This window comes from Cervus canadensis, chromosome 1 (assembly GCF_019320065.1).
Source record: "Cervus canadensis isolate Bull #8, Minnesota chromosome 1, ASM1932006v1, whole genome shotgun sequence".
Lineage (NCBI taxonomy): Eukaryota > Metazoa > Chordata > Mammalia > Artiodactyla > Cervidae > Cervus > Cervus canadensis.
The window spans coordinates 37,804,950-37,829,580 of record NC_057386.1 but is presented as its reverse complement, the minus strand read 5'-3'; the positions used below and the strand labels follow the sequence as shown (position 1 = coordinate 37,829,580).

Here is a 24,631-nt window from a genome sequence, read left to right as displayed (position 1 = left end):
ACTTACCCTTAAAAATATTTTAAACATTCCTAATTAGTTTCTGGTAGGTAGAAAAACAAGACATGATTTTACAATTTTGATTGCAGAAAGGTTATCTCTCCTATTAGTCTCAATATTGACGGAGGGGGGGAAATCCCTCTTACTCTACTCAAAACAGATTTCTCCTCTCAGAATTTAAGAAGATATTCCCTCAGGCATGCAAACATGTCTATCTGTAGCAGAACCAAAAAGATAAGGTGAAGAGGAGGTAAAGGCATAAAGAAAAAGACTGGGAAAGTAAATGACCAAAGGTACGCATGGGAGGGGAGGAAAAAAAGAGCTCAAAGTCTAAATCTTTCCATAATTTCTGCAGAATTTCACACAAAACTTTCATAGTGATGTATCTTTACTTTATTTGGTTGCCCTGGGTCTTAGATGTAGCATGTAGGATCTTTAGTTGCAGCATGTGGGATTTAGTCCCCTGGCCAGGAACTGAACCCATGCCGCCAGTATTGGGAGCTCAGGGTCTTAACTACTGGACGACCAGGAAGTTCCCAGAGTAACTTGGCGGGCGGCGGGGGTCCTACTCTGCACACACACACAAAAAATTTGTACTAATACCTTTTGACAAACTTATAGAAGCAAAATCATAACTGTCCCAAGTGATATTTTTATAGTCAAAGGGCATGTTTTGAAATTTTCATGGTAATCCTATCATAAATGTTTACTAATTTATAACTTAGCCCATTATGGGCAAATTAATTAATCACACACACTCTTAAACAGGACACATCTCTACAACACAAGTCACAATAGCCATTCCAAAGTCCTACTGTATCTTCGAATGACTAACCACCAAGGACTTAGTAGTATTAATTCATAGCTTTAATCAGAACCCATTCACTGCCCAAGGCTTACACTAAGCCTTTAGAATCACTTCTCATGAAACTGGTAATAATTTTTCCTAGTCAGTAACCTGAGACTGTTAACATGCAAATATTTTTAACACTGATCTGTTTTTATTTTAAACGGTGGAACCTTTCATTCCAAACCCACACACAACAGGTACTGCATTTGCTAGGGAGATCAGTATATCCTCCTGGATATTAACCTGAAATTAATACCAAAGAACTGCCAGGGAAGTCCCTCTTACTTCCCTGGCAGTCCACTAGTAGGGGGCACAGCTTCCATCTCTGGTCAGGGAACAATCGCACATGCCATGATAGGGCCCAAAAAGAACTACATATCAGCTCATAATGGCCAGAGAATAGCTTCACATTGCTTGAGAATAAATTTGGACAACCTTCATCTTCTGGATATGCAATTTTAAAGAAGAGTTAAGATTAAGAATTTTATTTTGAAAACCTTTATACAAATATAACTTGAACACTAAATCCATGAGAATACACTTGCGAAGTATAACTTAAGAAAGGTTATTCTCTAACATGTAATTCTGCAGCAAAAACATTCACATCATCTCTGACAATGGGTAATACAAAGTCTCCACAATTAATACTACTACCTTGTAATTATACGTTGTAGTATACAAAACCCCACAAGTTCATAACACCCTGTAAATTAGCATGCAAGGTAGACACTATTAATCTCCATTCTACAGATGGGGAATTCAGAATGATTCCAAGGCCTCTGCACAATACCATATCTGCCAAAGCATGAAAGTCATAATTCTTATTCATAGTAATGTGTCTCCTTGAAATTTTACACAAAGAGTTCAACAAACACATTTCCTACTGCTTTAGCTAGATAAAATCCTGCCCTAATCACAAATCAATAACTGATCTACCCAGCTACTGTAATGAACCACTGGAAGAGGGACAATAAATTCAAGATTAAATTTCAAAAAAGATAAATCAGCATAATGATCATGCTTTCTAAACTATTCAGGATTTGGTGTTCTAAACATAAGTCATAACAAGACTCAGGTGAAGACTTTAAAAATGTTATTTGGGCAACTTCCCTGGTGGTCCAGTGGCTAAGGCTCTGTGCTCCCAATGCTGAGGGCCCAGGTTCGATCCCTGGCCAAGGAACCAGATTCCACATGTTGCAGCTAGGAGTTCTCACGCTGCAACTAAAGAGCCCCTCTTCCACAACTAAGACCAAGTACAGACAAATAATTTTTTTAAAATGTTATTTGGAGGAGAAAGTTCTGAACATCAGACAGACGCTGCTGCTAACACCTAAGGCAAGTATTTTTATACAAAGTCTAGCTCAAAGTAGACATATATAAAACCAACACACTTGGCTTTGACACTATCAGTCAAATTGACTAGTTGGTGTGCCAGCAAGCTCTATTTTCAGCAACTACCATATCCATGACTTTTTTAGCTCCTATTTGGGGGAAAGGGGACTGAGAAGGGGAAAGCTTTCACTTTGCCTTTCATTTGTCTTAACATTCTGCCAAATGGTAACTTCACTGGAAAGAAAACCAATATTCTGGGGGTTCAGATCTAAGATCCTGGTGGTAGGGGGATGGACAAAGTTTAGGGAACTTTCTCAGTGAGACAACTAGCAGCGCATCAAGAAATGGTCTTCAGTAGGATGATCATGGGATTCCCAAGTGGCTCAGTGGTAAAGAATGCACTTGCCAAGGCAGGAGACACAAGAGATGTGGAGTTCAATCCCTGGGTAAGGAAGAAACCCTGAAGGAGGAATTAGCAACCCATTCTAGTATTCTGGCCAAGAAAACCCCATAGACAGAGAAGCCTGATGGGTTACAGTCCCTAGTGTACCAAGAGAGCTGGATATAACTGAGCGCGCACATGCATGCATGCATACATATACACACACATATACACAAATACACACAGGATGATCATAGGTCAAGTTTGCAGCTCAAGACAACCCATTTTAGCACGATTTTGAATTCTCATCCCTTCATTTCAAGGTATCTCCATTTGTATTATAAATTATAATGACCCTTTTATTATTATGGCAGTTGTTATCACAATTTGGTAAACTTAAATGAACTTCTGAAACTGTTCCTAGGAGTGTGACCTGCATGAATATTTCATAAACTCAAACAGTAAAAGTTATCTGAACAAACCAAGTTGTCAACTTCGATATATCAGTATGTAACTGTATCAAACTGTTAACTGATCATTTCAAAAACAGTAAATATATAATTTTGTTTCCCACTACCCCTTAACAGATTCTGTTTGACAGCTAGCTAAGCTACTATTTGTAACATTTGTGACTCATTTGCCAACCTCCCTGCCCCAAAATTTCTGACTCTGTCATTAATTTAAGGGTTGCATCCATTAAGACTAGGGTGAGGGGCAGACACCTTTTAAAAGTACTTTATAGAAATGCATGGCACTAAGCTATATCCCAGTACAGACATTGTGATAAACCAAAAAAATGTTAATACCAACACTTAAATTACCTACAATCCCTCACTCTAGCTTCATTCACGGTGCCTTGTTTTTGAAAGAAAACAAAAGGTTACAATGGATATTAGTCGTCACAAATACCAAGACATATTATGTGAAGTAACTGCTTAAAAAAAAAAAGAATACTCCCTTCCCCGACAAGGCACCATCTGATTTAGTTTCACATAGGTCTTTTGTGAGTGGCTCAGGAGAAATAAGAGTACTGGCTGGTCTAAAGGTCAGACAGACAAATTCTGGCTTTGCTATATACTTGCCAACTAGTCATGTGATATAGGAAAAAAAAATTTTTTTAAATCACTAAATCTCAAAATTCTCTTTTGTGAACCATAAAATAGAAATAACATTACCTACATTCAGTATCACATGAAATAAAAAATTTTGTGACCGTAGCCTGCGAAATGTGAAGTTCTATATAAACGCAGAATTTTATAAAGTTTAAAATTTTAACCTTTATCCTATGCCTGTCATTACTGTTTAAATACACATACTTTACTGAATATAAGGCTGAAAACTTCTGCAAAATAAGCCTTACAGACCTTCAAAGGAAAAAAAAGATGCTTTCAGATCAACTTCTTAAAGTACTTGAAACTCATTTGTAAAATTAGATACATTAATTTACCATGATAAAATTTCACTTGCTTTACCAGGTTAAAGTCAAGAAATTTTTAAAATATTTCATACTTCCTTGACCAACCTATTAAACAACCATGAAAAGACTGTTTGTATGGGCTTTCAGTAGGTTTGCTTACACTAAATCCAAAATTTGCTCAGTTTAATTATTTGTGTTCCTCCCCATACTAGAATTCAAACTGAAACCTTTTCATACAAAGGTGAAGAGTGCCTAGAAATGTCCACAGTAAGAATTTACCCTATTACCATCTCAAACTGCAAAGATTCATGATTTCATTCTATTCCATTGTTTTGTAAACCAACAAAACAGACAGAAATAATGCCCAATATGCACAATACTGTACTATGCATATACAAAACTATAGTGTATATGAACTAAAGTATCACAAAAGAGCAACTACTTTAAATAAAACCAAAGGTAGGAGGAATTTTCTAACTGCATTATCCAACTCTGTTTATGATTAGGTAGGAGGAAAAAACATTCAATAAAGTTAGCTGAAACAGCAACAACAAAAATTACTGGCATAGTCAAAGGATTGATACTTAGCCTGTGCTTTTAAACTCATTACTAAGTTAATTTACCCACCCTTTTTCCTTAACAAGCTGGACATTAAGCAGTTGATTCAAAAAATGCACCCCACCCCTCAGAATAAGTCAGAGATGGGGCTCTGGTGTCTTAAAAGGGGGCGCTCTCAAGCACTCAGAAAAGATGCATTCCTGGTGTTGCAGTCACAGATTGAATCAAACGTAACGCATCAAAATTTTACCCCGACCTCACGTGGAGCTAATCATCACACGGAGAAGAGAAGTGAGGAAAGGACAAAACCAACAACTACCCTACAACCCAAGTGTAGTTTATGCGGACCCCTCTAGTCTCAAAAAAACGTAAAAAGTACTCATTTCCCCACCATTATCCCTCATATGGTTCATATACATGATGCGAAGTTTAAGACTTCAGGAATGCTAAAAGATGATCCGCTTAATATGGCTATGAATGATATAAAAACTATCCCTGACACTACTGTTGTTACATAACAGAAGGCTAGATTTAATCTTGAAAGTCGACCGTCCTAGCCCCAAACTTCTGTACTTTTTCTGTCTGCAATCCCAAACTGTCCTTTTCCTGAAGGCAGCTTAGTTCGTCGTCCAGTACCATTAAAAAGTCTCTATCAATCGATTCCAATTCTCCAGTACAGAATTAAATGATGCCACCAAAAAGGGTAAGTATTAGGTTCAACATAATGTGCAAAATAAAAACAAAGTACTGCAGAAACAAGAAGAAAAGCCAATATTCATACCCAACTACTCCAAATCAAATCGTCAAATGTATTTTTCATCTTCCCCATACTTGATAAATTGTTTGATAACTAAAACCACGGAATCATTTTTTGTTACCACAAACAAAACTGAATTATTGCACCCAATTAAGGAATGCACGCAGGTACACACTGATTCCTAATGACTGTCTTCCTCTTCTTCCTTTCCAATGAATCCCTTCCAATTTTGTGCCCAACAATCAAAGGAGTTATGCTCCACCTGGTAGATCTTATATCCCAGCCGCCCCCCACCACCACCTTTTGATCCTGAAGGACACCTCTAACATTTTATCAATGTTAAGGATGTGGCTATACAGTCCTGTGTTGAACAACCAATTACACAACGCTCAATTCCAAAATATGACTTCACACTGAACTGTCACTTGGAAGCTACAATCACGAGCTTCCAATCAGTTTTTAAAACAAGTTCTTAAAAAAAAAAACAACAACTTTCCTTTGTGGTGATCACAGCAGTTTTACTCAAAGACTAAATCCCTACAAAGGAGAAAACATTCCAATATAATTTCGAGTTTTTTCCCAAGGGCAGTGATAGATTAAGAGGGGGACTTACTTGGGGCAAGAGGAGAAGAAAAAAACTTTCATTACAAGTACACCTACGGTTGTTTTGACTTTTAAATACTGAAATAAAGACAAATCTGACCTTGAGCTGTACTTCCCCATCATATTCCTCTCCGCCTCGTTAACAAGAATCTTGTTCAATATAAAGAGCAATTTAAGGATTTATGAAACGAAATTTAGAAATCTTCACTAAATTTTGAGTTCGAGGTCTTTTCTCCTAATTTTCAAATTCCCGAATCCTAATGAATGACGACACACATGGGCTAGCCCTGAGGCTATTCACGTGACCAAAGGCATTCAAGGAAAGTCCCCACACAGCATTTTGAAGTGGTTTGATTCAAGATCAATGACACCTGAACCCAACCATATCTCATCCCACAACAGCATTAAAAACATGAAGACCATGTATATGATTTTTTGTTTTGATAATGCTAGTTTAACGGATGTGGAGTCAATTCAAGTACCAAGGTCCAAAATGGGGGGAGGGGGACCCAAGTGGGGAGGGGCAATTTTAAAAAGCAGCAGTTTGGGACTGACCGAACAGACACAAGGGCCATTTCAATAAAGTTCTGAAAAATGACTATGGCACCTTTAAAAACAAAGGAGCAACGAAGAGGAAAAATTGTTCAAATCTGTACATAAAACCGTTTATTAAAAATGGAGGGAAGAAAACAGGATCTGCCGAGATCCCTTAGAAAAACCCAAGTCTCTGCTGAGTGCCTTGGGATTGGCAAAGATCCCCAATGAAGGAAGAACACCCATTCTAAGCCAGGGGAGTCAACCAAAAGTCACTAAACGTTATTTGAAAAAACTTTATTTTTCAACAGGTCATTCCATTTGTCATAATGCTGCGTATAAACAGGAGAGTCATCATTTTTAAATACCGGTAGACTGAGGCACAGGCACGGGAAAGGCACTCAGAGAGTCATAAGCTCCTTGTTTCCTGTTCCATGTTCTCCAGTTTATGGAGCCCAGAAAATGGTAACAGAAACTTCGAGCTCTGCGGGGTAAGTCTGAGGAGAGGGAGCGTGAGAGACGTTTTTCTAGAGCTCCCTAGAAAAAGGCGAGATTGAACAGGAAACCTAAAAAACGCCACTACAAGGTGTGCCGGCCTAAGGGGAGGAAATCCGATCGTAGCATCTCAGCTGGCCTCCGCCCAAGGATGAACTGCAGTGATTCCCACTCTCTCCCTCCTTCCCCCACCCCCATCTAAGGCTGCTCCCCACCACAAGCCCGGAGAAGCCCTCCGCTCGGAAGGGTTCTCCTTTGTGAGACTCCACAGCCGCCGCCCCACATTGGGCCTCCGGGGAAAAGCCACCGCCCCCACCCGCCATATTTCCCTGAAAGGCGCCCGCGCTCCAGCTACCGGTCGCCACTCTCCCCCCTGTGGCGGGTATTTCTTCCTTCATCACGCCACCCAATTGTTCACCACGTCCCAAAACCGGCCCAGAAGCTCCCCTGGGGATTGCTCGCCCAGAGAAAGCACCCGCCATCCCCTCCCCCTCCCCCGCCCCAGGACTCGCCCTCCCCCCAGCCGCCATTTTACAACCAACTCCTCCACCCCATGGCCTTGGCCTCCTAGCTCTCTTGTGTCTGCAGATGAGGACGCCCGAGGAGTCAAATTGCTGGGCCTGGAGCCTCCTACCGCTCTGGGAGCCCACGGGCTATTTCCTGCTTCCCGAATCCACGTCCCCGGGCCGGGCTCGGCGACGATGCCGCCATTTTGTCTCCCGCTCCCGGCCTCTGTGGGCGGCGGCAGAGGGTCCGAGAATTCCAGCCCCCCGTTGCCCCCCCAACTCACCGTCGTATCGCTCAGCCTGCTCGGCCAGCTTCGCCTGGTACACCAGATCCTCCCGATCATCCATAGCGGCAGCGGCTCCGGCAGGGTCTGCGCGACGGATGGAAGCGGATAGCGTCTCCGACTCTCAGCCTCTCGCTCCGCGTCCGGGCAGGAAAAATGGCGGCGCCTCAATCCGGGACTTCCGCCTGCGCACGCGGACAACTGCTCAGCTCTATGGCAACCGCTCCCTGGCAACTGGCGCGGGGGGCGGGTCCGGGTGCTCCGCGTCCGAGGAGGTTGGAACCAGCTAGACGTCCCTCCTCCGGGAGCTCAGCGGCCGCTTGAGGCGGGAACTGCTTCTGCGGGGAGGGAGAGCGCCCCGAGGGAGCGAGCGAGGCCAGGTGAGGCCGGCCTGGACCGCTCCAGAAGACAGTGAGCGGCAGAGCCTGGACTGCGGGCAGAGAAACCAGAGGCTGTGAAGGTTTTTGTAATGACAAGCCATCCTCTCTGAAACTGACTCCTCTCCTGTTTGCTCAGCCAAGCTCAGTCCTGGGCCTCATTCAGGGCCCTACTGTAGCTGATTGGGGAAGGAGGGGTCCAGTTTTCACACTTCACCTTCGCCCTTTGCAGTCTTTTTCTGTTCCTCTCCCTTGGCCTTCTTTTTTCCCCTTAGGCCCGCCATGGAGTAGGAACAGAAAAGTTCTCAGAAAAGTCTGGTCTGGAGTCCAAGGTGCAGAAGAGTAGGGCCGAGATGAGAATGAGGTCCAGGAGGCAGGAATGGAAAAGAATCCATTGGTCTGTACCCCAGTGGATTCCTAGCACCTTGTACTGAGTACAGTATGCGGTATGTTGCAAGACTAAAGCTCAGGTAATTAGAATGTAAAATGTGTGGTAAAGTCTGCAATAAATGTAGAATAAAGAGACTTCCCTGGTGGTCCAGTGGCTAAGACGCCACACTTCCTGTGCAGGGACCCCGTGTTCCATCCCTGGTCAGGGAACTAGATCCCACATACAACAATTAAGACCCGTTGCAGCCAAATATGTTAAAAAAAATTTTTTTTTTCTTGTGGAATGAAAAGGTTGGAACTAAATTATGAAGAACCTTGGATGGCAAGCTGAGATGTTTGCACTCCAGTGGGCACAAGGAAGCTATTTTTTGATGATTTTGCATGGAGGATGACACCATCATAATTATTCTTTAAGAAGGTTATTAAATATTGTATAGCAATGACTAACAAACAGGATAAATTATCAGGCTATTACATTAATGCCACTGAAAGGTAATAGATGATAGCAGTGAAAATAGGAAGGAAAGGACAAATAGAAATAGTACTTCAGAGGGAAACCATAGGAGTTTGTAGCTAATCAGATGTGAAGATATTGGGAAGGGAAAAATATTAAAATTAACCTTCTACCTTCCCACCCTGAGTCATTGGGATAATAAGTGGCAGTACCATTAACAAAAAAATAAGAGACTTAGACTTCTCTGGTGGTACAGTGGATAAGAATCTTCCTACTAATGCAGGGGACAAAGGTTCAATCCCTGGTCTAGGAAGATTCCACATGTTACGGAGCAACTAAGCTCATGAACTGCAACTACTGAGCTTTAGAGCTCATGATATGCAACAAGAGAAGGCACCACAATGTGAAGATGGTATACCAAAACAAAGAGTAGCCCCCTACTCGCCCCAACTAGAGAAAGCCTTCGAACAGCAATGAAGACCCAGCTCAACCAAAAAAAAAAAAAAAATAGGAATGCTAGGAAAATTTACTGATGGAATGCAGAGGAAGACGAGTTCCTTCTATCACATGTTGGTTCTACGGTTTTCAAAGATCACTCAACTAGAAATAACAGGCATGGAACTGGAAAAGGGGACTGGCATTTCAAGCTGAAGGAAGGCTATGATGGAAACAGCTAGAGAATGTGTGGAGGAGGAACAGGACAAACAAAACCTTGAAGAATGCTTACTTTTAAGTGACAGGAGAAATCAGAAGCCAGCAAAGTTCAGCTCCTTAAGCCCCTTCACTTTTGTCTTATAAAATGTCAACAATGAATGATTAAGGGTCAAAAGACCTGGTCTCTAGCCCTAATTCTATAACTAAATAAATATGTGACCATCAGAAAGTTATTTCCACCTCTGAGCTTTATGTCAATCTGCGAAGTTAACTGGAGACCGTATGTTAGGCTACTAAACAAGTCTTAACGTTTAAAAGACTGAAACCACACAAAGTCTCATATTGAAACTAGAAATCAATAAGAGAAGGAAAACTAGGAAAATTTCGAAGATGTGCAGAAAATCGATAACATTCTGTTAAATAACTGATGGGCCAAAAAAAAAATCACAAGGAAAATTAGAAAATACCTTGAAATGAATAAAAATGAAAATATACCAAAAAGTATGACATGCAGCAAAAATTGGGCAAAGATGGAAATTTATAGCTGTAAATGTCTAAAAGAAGGATCTAGAAATGAAATGGGAGTACTGCACATGAAATAGAAAAGTGAAACTAGATAAAAGTTAATCATATAGTCCAGTTACTAGTTTATGTTTTCCAATTTTTTTTTATGTCAAGCCTTAATCAAGTAAAGCAGAAAAGCTTTTGTGTATATACATATATAAATATTATGGAAAAAATACATGTTTTAAAAAATTTATGAATTTTTGCCTAGCTAAAAAATTTAGGACATTTTGATTCCACTTGTTTGACTTAGTATGAATAGAATGCTGCTGCTGTTGCTAAGTCACTTCAGTCGTGTCCGACTCTGAGCGACCCCACAGACGGCAGCCCACCAGGCTCCCTTGTCCCTGGGATTCTCCAGGCAAGAACACTGGAGTGGGTTGCCATTTCCTTCTCCAATGTGTGAAAGTGAAAAGTGAAAGTGAAGTCGCTCAGTCGTGTCCGACTCTTAGCGACCCCAAGGACCGCAGCCTACCTGCGGATGGTAGGTAGGAGACATCTTTGTACATCTGAGTACATCTTTGTGATGCAGCAGGTCTCCCTGAGCCATCCCATCCTTAGGAAACCTGAGGGATTGAGAAGTAAATATCTCAATTAGCAGGTAGGAGCTAGGGATCAGATCTAGGCACGCACCTCTGGTGTTCAATAAATATGTTAAACATGGGGGATAAATAGGAATTTCAATTTGGAATTTATAGCTACACACTACTATATGCAAAATAAACAAGGACCTACAGTATAAGACTGAGAACTATATTTAATATCTCATAATAACCTATAATGGAAAAGAATCTGAATATATATTAAATAAAAGTTATATATATATATATATATATAACTGATTTAGCTTTGCTGTACAGCTGAAATATTGCACATCAATTATACTTCAGTTAAAAATATATTTGTTGCAACTTCCCTGGTGGTCCAGTGGTTAAGACTGCCTGCTCCCAATGCAGAGGGCATGGGCTCAATTCCTGGTCAGGTAACTAAGATCCCACATACCACAGGGTGCAGCATATGTGCATGAAAGTGACCTAAATGAATGGAAGACACTCTGTGTTCCTGGATCAGAAGATAACATTACTGTACAAAGTGATCTACAGAGTCAGTGCAATTGCTATTAAAATCCCAATGGCATTTTTTGCAGAAGTGAAGTGAAACAGCTGAATTTCCTGACCTCTAGAAATCTCTCCATGGGCTTCTCTGGTGGCTCAGTGTTGAGAGAACTCACCTACCAATTTAGGAAAAGCAAGTTTGATCCCTGGGTCAGGAAGATTACCTAGAGAAAGAAATGTCAACCCACTTCAGTACTCTTGCCTGGGAAATCCCATGGGCAGAAGAGCCCATGGGATCGCAGTTCATGGGGTTGCAGAAGAGTTGGATACAACTTGGGGACTATACAAAAAGAAATTGCTCCCAGACACGTCACAGCAGCTACAGTGATGGGCTCTTCCTCGGGTTCCACGGCTCCTTACCACCTGTGCAGTGGGAATCGATTACTCAACTTCTTTACACCTCGGTTTTCTCCCCTATAAAATGGGAATAGCATTTTCCTCACACAAGAATGAACTAAGTGGGAGATTGGAAGAAAAAAAAAAAGATACTCAATGAATGTTAGCTATATTTATTGATGTTTCTATGGTTCGACCTTGAGTGAGAACCAGAAGTTAGTGTCATAAAATACAAGTGAAAAGAGTTCAAAAATAAGGGGTGGTCAAATTAAATTTTGCAAAGACATCAAGATTAGCACTGAGAAAAAGCCACTGGATATAGCAATTAGGTCATTACTGACCTTCATTCAAGAACAGTTTCAAAAGAGTGTTGGAAGCCAGACTGCATTTGGTTGAAGTACAAAGACAATAAAGCGGAAGCTCTAAGTGTAGGGTTCTCTGGAGAATAACTGTGAAAAGGTACAAGGTGATCATTTAATTGGGGTGATGACCCCAATAGGGGTGGCCAAATAACTGACTGAATAGGTTCCGGGTTCACAAAACTCACCCCACCTTACAAAGCCATCCGTGCTGCCAAACTGACCACAGAACACCCAGAGATTAGGAGTAACATCTTTCTAACCACTGAGTCTTCTCCCCTGAACAGTTTCCCACGACTGACTAAAGTCTATATGAAGGTGATGCTTCAAAAACTGCTGAAAAGGCAGAAATCTAAACCTTAGATTGGTTCTCTGATCATACTGCCTGTTCTCTCAACCAACAGAACTAAAAGGGACAGAAATTGTTGACAGGGCAACAAAAATATGAAGAGAAACATTTTTGATATAGCACCTGGGATTAACAAAAAAAATTCATGGTTCTCTACTGAGGGTGGCTCCCAAAGTATGGTACTGCACTTCTCATGCTGCTGTGTTGATGGATACTCACCAACATCACTGGGTCAATCGATCACACCCCTAAATAGAAGTCTCCCAACTTTATTGAAAAATCTTCTTTAATAGAAACAAGATCCGTGGTAGTGTACTAACCACTACAAGAAGGAAATGAGATGTTAAAAAATATGATTAGTCATTGCCTCCAGGAGCTTGCAGTTTAGGACTTATTTTCTTTTTAAAGGTCATGGTGTTTTTATTTGTAAAGATAAGTTATTTTTATATTTTTTTGAATTTAATTTTTACCATGTATACACACATACATACATATACAGTACCTTTACATTTTGATGTAATAAATAGAATCAACTTTACAGTTTAAATCTGGTGAAAAATTCTCACAATATATGGTTAAGTACAAAAAACAAGAAATACAATCACATATTTAGTATTATTGCATTGGTAAAAATACAGTCATACTTGGAACAAAGATTAGAAAAATACATTAAAAGAATGCTGAAATAAATTTTGTTTAGGGATTACAGATGATTTATTTTTAGCTTTTTTATTTTCAAAACTTCTTGAATTATGTATTACTTTTACAGGCTAAAAAAGGTGAACTAAAAGAAATAAAAGTAATTTACTGCTAAAGTATTGTTAAGCAGACTGCTTTTTCCCCTTAATATATTACAACCATCTTTCCAATAGTATCTATAAAGATACCTTATTCTTTTTAATAGCTTTATGATATTCTCTTAAATCAGTGTTACATCATTTAACCAATCCTATATTCATCAACATTAAAGCTCTTTAAAATATTTTGTTTCTACAAATAATACACAGATCCCTTCTATCTTTACACATATATAAGGGTACAAATTTTTTTTTAAGTGTACAAATTTTAAGTGTACAACTGAATGATATTTCATCAAATTAAAGTAACTCACATAAACTGCATCCCATTCCAGAAGCAGAATATTGCTTAAGGCCCAGAAGTCTCCTGTGTATGCACACTTTTTATAATTTTTACAGTTGTTGTGAAATTGCTTTTCAAAAATGTTAAATGAATCTACACATAACCCAATAGTATTTGAGACTGCCAGGTTCTCACATCCTCTCCAACACAGGATTTATCATACTTTAAATTTTTGATAATTTGGTAGGTAAGATGAGAATTATGTCTCATTAACTTGCCTTTTTGGGGTTTTAATGAGGTGGAGGATATTTATTTGTGTTTTTCTATAAATTGTCTATTACTAACCTTGTTCATTTTTCTACTGAGTTGTCTTTTTCTTATTGTGTACAGGAATTCTTTATTTTATAGATGCTACCCCCTTTGTTATATATGATGCAAATATTTTCTCATTGCCCTTTGTCCTTTATGCTGACTTTTAAACTGAAGAAGTTTCAAATTTCAAATATTTTGTTGTCACATCCTTCCGTCTTTTTCCTTTTGGGCTTCTCAGTTTTGTATCATGCTTTAATAGTCTTCTAGACATTCAACAGAATTAAAATATGCACCTGTTCTTTCTTCCTGTTCTAATTTTGCTTTTTAACATTTACATCTTTAATATATTTAAAATTGTGTGTGTTGGAAAGGTAGACCTTAAAAAAATCAATAAGCCTAATGCTATTATGTTTTGTTCATTATTTCTAAAATTGAGGGGCTTCCCTGGTGGTCCAGTGGTTAAGAATCCGCCTTGCAATGCAGGGGTCACTGGTTCGATCCCTGGTCTGGGAAGGTCCCACATGCTGCAACTACTGAAGCCTGAGCACCACAGAGCCCATGCTTTGCCACAAGAGAAACCACCACAATGAGAAGCCTACTACAACTAGAGAGTAGCCCCCACTCTCCACAACTAGAGAAAAGCCTGCAGAGCAATGAAGACCCAGCAGAGCCAAAAATATTTAAATAAATATTAAAATTGATTTGAAAACACCGTCTTTACTATATGCCAAATTTTCTTATATCTGATTCTAGAATGTATTTAGAGCTGTTGATCTCTTATTTCAATGCTATTACTCATTGCAACAGCTTAAGAGCACGTTTTCATATCTGGTACGATAAATTTTCTCTAGAAAATTTCACCCATTTTGTACTAGATGAACTGAAGAATTAACTTAAAAAGTTCTCCCAGGACTCACTTTGATTTTGATTGAGGTTGCCCTGAGTTTATAGATTAATTGCGGGAGAATTAGAAATCTTTTCAACAATGAGTTTTCCCACTCAAGAATGTTTCTCCCACTTTTTTTCAAGTCTCTATGATCTTTTTTTTTTTTTCTTCATCATGCTCTGTCTTATAGGATCTTAGTTCTCTGACCAGGGATCAAACCCTGCAGTGGAAGCTCAGAGTCCTAACCACTGGACCTCCAAGGAATTCCCTCTTTTAAATGATTTTAATTTATTTATATAGATTAATAGAGATTTATAGAGATCTTACAAATTTCTAAACTTATTTCCAAGTATTTAGGAGGCTATTGGTATCATAAATGATATCAATATTATCATTTAATGGGCATTATTGTTGAATTCCTGATTTTAATGGGACTATCTCTAGTATTTCACCATTAAGGGTGATCTGATAAATAGGTTTTTGAAAATCAAGTTAAAGAAATCCTTCTACTTCTTTGATTTGTTGTAGCTGCCTTGGGTCTTTGTTGCTGTCTGCAGGCTTTCCACATCTGCAGTAAGCCAGGACTACACTCTAGTTGCAATGCATGGGCTCCTCATTGCAGTGGCTTCTCTTGCTGCAGAGGACAGGCTCCAGGGCACACGGGCCTCAGAAGCTGTGGCCCTCAGGCTTGGTAGTTGTGGTGCATGGGCTTAGTTGCCTTACAGCATATGGAATCTTCTCGAACTGGGGACTGAACCCATGTCCCCTGTATTTGCAGGTGGATTCTTTTTCCTTTGGCAGGCAGATTTTTAACGACTGGACCACGAGGGAAGTCCAGATCCTTCTACTTCTAATCTGGCAAGAGTTTACTTAAAATCAGGGTTGATTTTCCCTGGATGCTTTTTCAGGCTCCATTTATATACGTATATATTGAACCCATACCCCCTCCAATGGAAGCACACTCTTAACCACAAGACTGCCAGGCAAGTCCCATCAGGCTCCATTTTCATGAACTATGGTTTCTTCATTAATTAGTACATATAGCTAATTGTTTTAATAGATTTCCTAATATGGAACCTTGGTTGCAATGCTGGAATAACTTCTCCTTGGTTATATATATGATAGGCAGCCAGTGCCTGGATTTCATGGGGACACCTGCAAGAGTTCTTTGGCAGGTTCTCCAGGGGTTACAAGCAAGTTTCTTCAGCCCAGCAACTTACTGCTTTGTCCATTTGGTCCTCAGGAAAATACCCATGATCTTACTGAATAGGAGCACATGCCAAAATAGGAAAGTATGGTGGTTCCCCTGGCATCTTCCCTCACTACTGCCATCTCTCCTCAGTCCTCCAGTCCAGGGCCCAGAGAGGCATGGGAACATGAGCCATCCATTGCATCTGCATCCTTCTACTTCTGTGGCTGATTCAGATCAAGGTCCTGCTATTCTCCTGATCACCTGTAAAACCCATCACTTCCAAACCTCTCAAGAATCCATAACACAGGAATAAGAAAGGATTATTGTAAAAGTGGCTTGAGGTTAAGTGTATGTTAGAAGTTAGGTCTACACTTTATGCCATTCACCGATTATTTTTTTAATTTAATAAAGTAAGTTTAAAGACCAGCTTATCAAAATGCTAGTATAAAACACAGTCAAATGTCTGTCAGATCTGAGGAAGAATGCTTTTTCAGCACTGAAAGTAAAAATTGACTATTCGAACAAACAGTAAATCCAATAAATAAAATATGCACAGGATATAACCTGATAATTCATATATGAGAAAATTCAAGGGGTAAAAATAAAATGGAAAGATTCATTTTTACTAGTAATAAAGAAAGTGATTGAGATATACTTTTTAACATTTTTAAATTATTTTAAGTGAAAAATTCAATTGTGGTAAAATACAGGTAACAAAGTTAACATCTTAACCATTTTTAAGTATACAGTTCAGTAGTATTCAGTACCTTCACAATGCTATTGGCGATATACTTAGCAGCATACTAAATTATCTTTAAAATTCAATGGTGAGCCACACTTTCTAGGTTATTCTGTTAGCAGTGTTGACAGTTGGTAAATGTCTTTTAGAAAGCACTATAATTATGGTGATAACAGCCATCATCCAGTAGTCCTACTCCTGGGAATTTGTGCTAAAAATAATTCAATTGAACCAAAAGGCTATATTCACAAATATATCTGTGACTATGGCAAATTATCACAAGCTTTGTCGTTTACAACACAGATTTACTCTTTTATGGTTCTGGTGGATAAGAAGTCCTAAAATCAACAGCAGGACTGTGTTCCTCTTAGAGGCTCAAAAATGGCTTTTGCCATTTCCAACTTCTATAGTTAACCTGCATTCCTTGACTGACTGCCGCTTCCTCCATCTTTGTGGAGTGCTTCATTGCAACCTCTGATTCCATTGTTAAATCTCCTTTTTCTGATTCCTCTCAAGTCCCTTACGATTCCACTGGGCCCAAGATAATCCAGGGTAATTTCCCAGGTCAAGGACTTTAATTTAATCACAACTGCAGAATCCCTTTTGTCATACAGGGTAACAAGTTCCAGGGATTAGGATGTAAACATGACAAAACATGGTCTGCTAGAGAAGGGAATGGCAAACCACTTCAGTATTCTTGCCTTGAGAACCCCATGAACAGTATGAAAAGGTAAAAAGATAGGACACTGAAAGATGACCTCCCCTGGTCGGTAGGTGCCCAATATGCTACTGAAGATCAGTGGAGAAATAACTCCAGAAAAAATGAAGAGACAGAGCAAAAGCAAAAACAATACCCAGGTGTGGATGTGACGGGTAATGGAAGTAAAGTTCGATGCTATAAAGAGCAATATTGCATAGGAACCTGGAATGTTAGGTACATGAATCAAGGTAAATTAGAAGTGGACACTGATTCATGTAAATCCATGGCTGATTCATGTCAATGTATGGCAAAAACCACTACAATATTGTAAAGTAATTAGCCTCCAACCAATAAAATAAATGGAAAAAAAAATTAGAATTGGACAAACAGGAGATGGCAAAAGTGAACACTGACATTCTAGGAATCAGTGAACTAAAATGAACTGGAATAGGTGAATTTAACTCAGATGACCATTATATCTACTACCGTGGGCAAGAATCCCTTAGAAGAAATGGAGTAGCCGTAATAGTCGACAAGAGAGTCCAAAATGCAATACTTGGGTGCAGTCTCAAAAATGACAGAATGATCCCTATTCGTTTCCAAGCAAACCATTCATTATCAGAGTAATCCAAGTCTATGCCCTGACCAGTAACGCTGAAGAAGCTGAAGTTGAATGGTTCTATGAAAATCTACAAGACCTTCTAGAAATAACACCAAAAAACGATGTCCTTTTCATTATAGGGGACTGGAATACAAAAGTAGGAAGTCAAGTGGACTTACTTGACTTGACTTGACGTGGAGTAACAGGCAAATTTGGCCTTGGGAGTACAGAATGAAGGAGGGCAAAGGCTAAGAGAGTTTTGCGAAGAGAACGCACTCATCATAGTAAGCACCCTCTTCCAACAATACAAGAGAAGACTCTACACATGGACATCACCAGATGGTCAATACTGAAATCAGATTGATTATAATCTTTGCAGCTGAAGATGGAACAGCTCTATACAGTCAGCAAAAACAAGACCGGGAGCTGACTGTGTATCCACTTGACCACCAGGGAAGTCTCTGGACCATTTGTTTTATAGAGTGTCCCACATGCTGGATTTGTTTCTTCAGCTCTTTGTGGTGGTATTTAACTTGTTCCTCTATTTTTCCTATTTCCTGTAAACTAATAGCTGGATGAGAGTCAGGTTCAATTTTGGGGGGTTTGAATACCTCAGTGGTGGTGCTTGTTGTGAGCTTCCTGTTGTAGCACATCAGAGACAATGTCCTGTTTGCTTTTAGTGATGCTCACACTGAAGAGACAATGTTTTTAAAATGACTTTACTGAGATATAATTTACATACCATAGAATCCACCCACTTCAAGGATACTATTCAGTAACTTTTATCTATTTACAGTTGTACAACCACTGCCACAATCTCATTTTAGAATATTTCCATCACATTAAAATGAAACTTTGAACCCATTTTGAGTCCGTCTCCATTTCTACTCTCAGCCCCAGGCAATCATTAATCTATTTTCTGTCTCTATAGATTTGCCTTTTATAGAAACAAATCATATTTTGTGTGCTTCAGTGTTCTGGTCTCTCTGTTAACTCTGTTGGTTTCTGAACTCAATTCAGGCATGTGAACCTAAGTCTTTGTTTTTTCCTTGCTCCTGGTTCTCTCAATCCCTCATTCATTTTGATCCACTTGTAAGAACAGTTTTAACAATGTCTGTGCTTTCTTCATTTTCTTGCTTTGTGCATTTTATGCCATCTCACGTTCCCCAGTAACCATTTCTCTGCTACCTTAGGTTGAGTATCCAGGGCCCTGTTAGCCCAGAGGGAACTTTTGTGAGACATAAAATAAGTGCCCTTTCCACATAGATGCAGCCCTAGGGGCTCACTGCTTAGCAAGCAAAATGTGCCTTTGAATTTAAAATGGTGCCCCCAGCAGGCAGACAAAACCAAGTCAGGGACTGGGACTGTTTCTTAGCTACCACAGTACAGGTTGGATTTCAACTTTACTCCTTGCCTGGCATGTCCTTGGGAAGGGAATCACCTGCACATCTACACGCAGCAGCACTGCTGGTTAAGATAAGACATTCAGCTCTCCTTTACAACAGTAAACAGAGGTTTACTCTTATTCATTCAACATATATCTGCTGAGTGCCTTCCATGTCCTAATCAGGTGACGTGCTACAGATAAAAGTTAATAAAGTGGACACAGTCCCTTTCCATATGAAGCTTCCTGTCACTCTTCATTCTCAGTGACATTTTTCCAAGTGTCTTTCTTCCCCAACAGTCCCCACAGCCCAGTTCCAAACACCTACTTTAGCAGTACTAAAAATGATCATTACACATGCAGTGCTCAAATTATGAAATAAAATGAAGAAAAACTATGGACATTTGGGTATTGACTCACCCGGTGATGATGCTTCCTAGTAATGTGTGCTTCTTCACATATTTTAATCAAATAGTTTCTTTGGGATAGCTGTGCATATTCCAAAAATGGCCGGATTTGGTCACTTTTCCTATATCCACGCCCCTTGGCAGTATGAACTTTAGTTTCTCCCGTCAAGAGGAAGAGTCTATTTTTTCACTCCTTGAATCTGAGCTGGCCTTGGGACTTGCTCTGATCAAGAGAAGGCAGTGCTATAGACATTGTGTCGGTTCTAAGGGTAAGCCTTAAGAGGCCTTGTGTGATTCCATCTGTTCTCTTGGAACCCTGTCAATAGCCATTAGAACCAGTCCAGGCTACCCTGCTGGAGGATACAAGATCACAGGAAGCAGAGATTAAACTCTGCTGGCTGAGGGCCATTCAAGACCAGCCAGCCCCCAGCCAATTAGAAGCTGACCTCAGATATGTCAGTGAGATTAGCCCAGACCAGAACTGTCCAGCAGAACCAAACGCAAACTGCTAAGCTGCAGAATTGTAAGATAAATGATTGTTTTAAGTCACTACGTACCGATGTGGTTTATCGTGCAGCAAAAGCTAACTGACACTGTGACCTTAAATCCCTAGGATTATTACTACCCGCCGCTCCCACTTGACTTTTAATGATATCTAGCCCACCCATCCTGTGGCTCATTCTTTTGTTCAAAATACACACTCTGGATATCTTGCTGTGTGTCAAGCAGGGCTGGGTGTTGGAAATACAATGAGATATCTTGGTCTTGTGACAGATACATGCAGACAATTTCAGTTCAGTGTGACAACTGTAGGCGTATACTGCCAAGACATGGAACAGATAAGCCAAATTAGAGTGTAATTAGTGTAACTGAAGGTGAGACAGATAAAGACTGTACAAAAGCCTGGAGGGCTGAGCAAGTGGATCGGTCAGGTAAATAAAGGACACAAACGCAGCACGGCTAGAGCCCAGAGTAGAGACGGGAAAGTGAGGAGGGGGAGGCTGGAGACAGGAGCAGGGACTAGAGCATACAGAGCTCTGTGTCCTCTGCAGAGGGAACTGAGATATCTGCTGAGGGAGAATATAGTCTAGGATAAATTACAGAAAGCGCACTAAGGCTGCAACAAACATAACAAAGGGCTTGGAGGGGCCAAAATTAAAGGCATTCTGGCGACTTTCAAGGTCATCCAGATGAGAAACATTGGCAGTCTGAACTAAGGCAGCAGCAGTGGGGAAGGAGGTAAGCGGACTGATTTTAGATGCTCAGGAGTTAGGACTTAGTAAATGACTACAGATGGGATGAACTCTCCCAAGGAAGAATAAAAGATGGTCTCTGGGTTTTTGGCTTAGCCAAATGGTGCCATTGAGACAGGGGATATGGATGAGGGGCTGATGGGGGAAGGGACAATGAATTCAGTTTGGAATATATTGAAGAGTTTGAGGTTCCTTCAATATATCCAAAAGGTGTCCACTAGGCAGTTGGATATATCTAAGACCTGACAACATTCTATTTGTTCATCATTGGGAAAAAAAAAAGCAGGTGGCTAATAGTTGAGGAGCTTAGGGACTAGAAAGTGCCTTGAAATGGAAGAACCAGGGCTTTGGGAAGACAGTGAGAGAACAGAAAGGCTAGAAGGCAGTGATCAGAGAGTTGAGATGTTTTAAGATTCCAGCGATGTCACAGTGCAAGATAATGGATTTGAGGTTGTCAAAAAAGTGAGAAGCCGAAGTGATGAAAATGGTAATCCCAGATGACAGCACATCTTGGCAAAATGAAACACTGAGAACCAGATGACCAAAAATAAACGAGAAGAAATTTGATTGGGACAGTAAAGGCAGTAGGGAGCCTAACACGTTGGTAGATCTTCAAAGATGAGAGTCCAAAAATGGGGGATGCGTGGTCAGAGAAGACTCAGTACAGCCTGAGGATTATAGTAATAAAATGAGAGGTCACCAAGAAGCCTTACACTTGGAACAGAAAGATGACAAGAAGGGGAGCTCTGGAAGGAGTTGGTTGGCTCCAGCTGTTCTGGTATGAATTGTTTTTGCTTCAGAATTCAATTTCCCTGGAAGAAAGAGCAGTAGCCCTGCAGTAATGTTTCTCTAAAGGGGAGATCAGGGGTAGAGTTGCCAGGTTTAGCAAATAAAAACACAGGATGCCCAGTTAAATTTCAATTTCAGGTATTACATAGGTCATACTTATACTAAAAAATTCCTAGTCGGGTATCTGAAGCATCTTCTTATTTCTACAAAGCTTTGGCATCACGTGGCCCTAATACTCTGCCAGATGGTCAACATCTCACCTATTCAATTCACCTCCCTTGTATTAGTTGGAGTAGGCTAACTAATTTAACCTTAAAACATATGGTTGAACAAAAGTTTATTTTCTGCTAGCTAAGCGTGTCACCAGGCTCCCCAGGTGACTCAGATGATAAAAAAATCCACCTGCAACATGGGAGACCCAGGTTCGATTCCTGGGTCGGGAAGGTCCCCTGGAGAAGGAAATAGCAACCCACTCCAGTATTCCTGCCTGAATTTCACGGAGCCTGACAGGTGGCAGTTCATGGGGTCACAAAGAGTCGGACACAAGTAAGTGACTAACACTTTCACTTTTTCAAGCTGGTCATCAAGCCAAGGTGCCCCTCTCAGTGTAGTCACTTTGAGCTCATGTGGATGAAGGCTCTACCCTGGGTGTCATCTCAGGAAAGGAAGAGCATGGAGCAGCTCCTAGAGGAGGAACCTAGAGGCCAGGCCTCAAAGTAGTGCAGGCGCTTCTGTGCATAGTCATTGGCTGGACTCAATCACATGGTCATGTGTAACGCAAGGGAGCCTGGGAAACAGTGTGCACAGGAAGAAAAGACTATGGCTTTGAGTGAGCAATCTGCCACACCCCTTATATCAGTCTATCTTTGGACTCCCTAGTGATCAAGATTCTGGATCAATAATCTCTGCTTGAGAAGAACAGGTACCCACACATAAACCATATCCTAACTGCTACTGAAAATGCTGATCAGGGACAGTTAAAGATCATTACATGCATTTCTTTTTCCCTAGACATCAGGTATTTTGATAGCTAAAAGTGGTACCTATCAAACAGATCTCACTAGAAAGAAGAAAAAGTCAACCCAGTTGGTCCAAATTCTCGCTGCTAGCCCACCAGGTTGTGTGTTTTATCTTTGCATTTCGATGAAATTTACCACAAACCATCCAAAACAACTCACGTTATCCCCTGGTTCTTCCTTATGTAAATGTTGGTTGCTGTGAAAACAAAAAGGTCTGCCACTGATCAAAGGGCAGAGCTTGCTAAGGAACAAGAAACAACTAGATGGTTCAGGCATAAACCTAACCCTGCACGCATGTTTATTTAACAAGGGAAATAAGAAATTGGGGCAACTTCTTACTGAAAAGAAAAAGTGAAAGTAGAAGAACTTGATTCCAGTAAGAGAAAAGATGTGGCCAAAGAATTTACATAACTGTTTCCTCTGCTTGCATTCTTTTTGGGGGATGGTACCTGGCTTTCTCCATTTTTCTTGTTCTATCACAAGGCTCACAAATGGATTTGGGCCTCAGACTTGGGACACTTTTGTCTTTCTACCTATTCTGACATTAGAGAGGGGCCAATGCCGTTTACCACAATGCGCAGAGAGAATTCAAGAGAGCCCTGCCTCCCTTAGGCGCTTTCTTGAGTTGCCACCTCTGGGGTCTGTTATTCAAAGACCTAAATGACAACAGGATAAGGTATAACTACTCTGAATGTTGTTTAGGCTATTAAGCTACTTCTATTACTGGTATTTTAGAACAAGATAATTCTGACATTTTTGTTAATTCATTCTTTTTTAAAATATCATCAAAACTAGAAATTACAATACAACCAGTGAATGATCTTCATTATATGAATATAGCTTCCCTCTAAGTGATCCATTCGCCTCTCCTTCTATGGGGGGGAAAAGCAAAACAAAACATAAAAGCACCAGAGCTCTCAAGACTGGGCTTTGTCAAGCATTTCACACTTCAGAAACAGAATGACCTATAGAATCGGGTTTTACTTTAACCAAAATTAAAAATGAACCTACAGCCTTGGACCATACCCAAGACCAGGGGTGCTGGAGAGAGCAGCTGAGAGGTAACCAGTCGGGTCCCTACTCCCCAGACTCAAATACTGCCAAGGAAACGATTGTTCGATCAACAAATATATATTTTCTGCTGTGAGTCAGGCTCTGTGCTGGGCTCTGGAGATGAACAAATTAGACGTGGCTCCTGTCCTGATGGAACTGATTTATAGTCTAAGGGAGGAGGTGGAATAAAATCAGAGAAAGAGTAACAATCTGAGAGGAGTGCTGAGAAGGGACTTAAAGAGATCAGGGAAGACATCTCTTGACAAAGCAGCATTTGAGCCAGAATTGAGTGGAGGCAAGTTAAGCTCGTTTTCAACCTGTATCCCAAAAGAATCCTTAAGTCTTGCTCTTTTTGAACCTCGATTCTTAACAGTAGCTCTTCTTGGCCCCCCTACCTTATCTCCCCATTTCTTTTTCTTCACATATGTAGCAGTCGAGTTCCAAATTCTTAGCTTCCTCCTGCAAAACTTTGGAAGACTATTTTCACATTTTCATCTGTGGACAGGGCCACTTCTCTCTTCACATCTGTAAGAGGAATAGACTTTAATCTGAAGATCAGGGTCACAAAATACAAGACTGTTATGAGCGCTCCAGGCTATGTAAAGAAATTCAACTCCACCTACGACTAGATTTTATTTCTAATTGATAAAAAAGTGGAAACATATTTAAATCAGCTTGCTGTTACGTGTGTGTACAGCAAACATGGCTCCCTTGCAGTGGCTGCCTTTATTTACCTCTGGGTTGATACACTGCCATGTATATAGCAGTAGTTAAGATTGTTCATTTGGGCCCAAGGCAGGAAACTCTATGAATGACTGGCCACGCTTGTCCTTATCATCTTAAAACCTCACTATCCACAGAAACGTAAGACTATGGCACATAAAGTCAACTTTTTAGGTATAT

The 24,631-nt window shown here is 40.3% G+C and overlaps 1 protein-coding gene across 2 annotated transcripts in view; it reads right to left on the bottom strand.

Annotated features, from left to right (window-relative positions):
- The window catches only part of YWHAE (tyrosine 3-monooxygenase/tryptophan 5-monooxygenase activation protein epsilon), a 35,394-nt gene extending 27,496 nt beyond the window's left edge, over nucleotides 1–7,898 (bottom strand). Inside the window, exon 1 of one of the 2 annotated variants that reach the window (XM_043478523.1) lies at nucleotides 7,716–7,898. In XM_043478523.1, coding sequence (XP_043334458.1) covers nucleotides 7,716–7,779 — 64 coding nt within the window. In that variant the 5' untranslated portion in view covers nucleotides 7,780–7,898. The remainder of the gene's footprint in view (nucleotides 1–7,715) is intronic. The other variant, XM_043478512.1, reaches the window with a different exon arrangement.
- Between the last annotated feature and the right edge of the window lie 16,733 nt (nucleotides 7,899–24,631).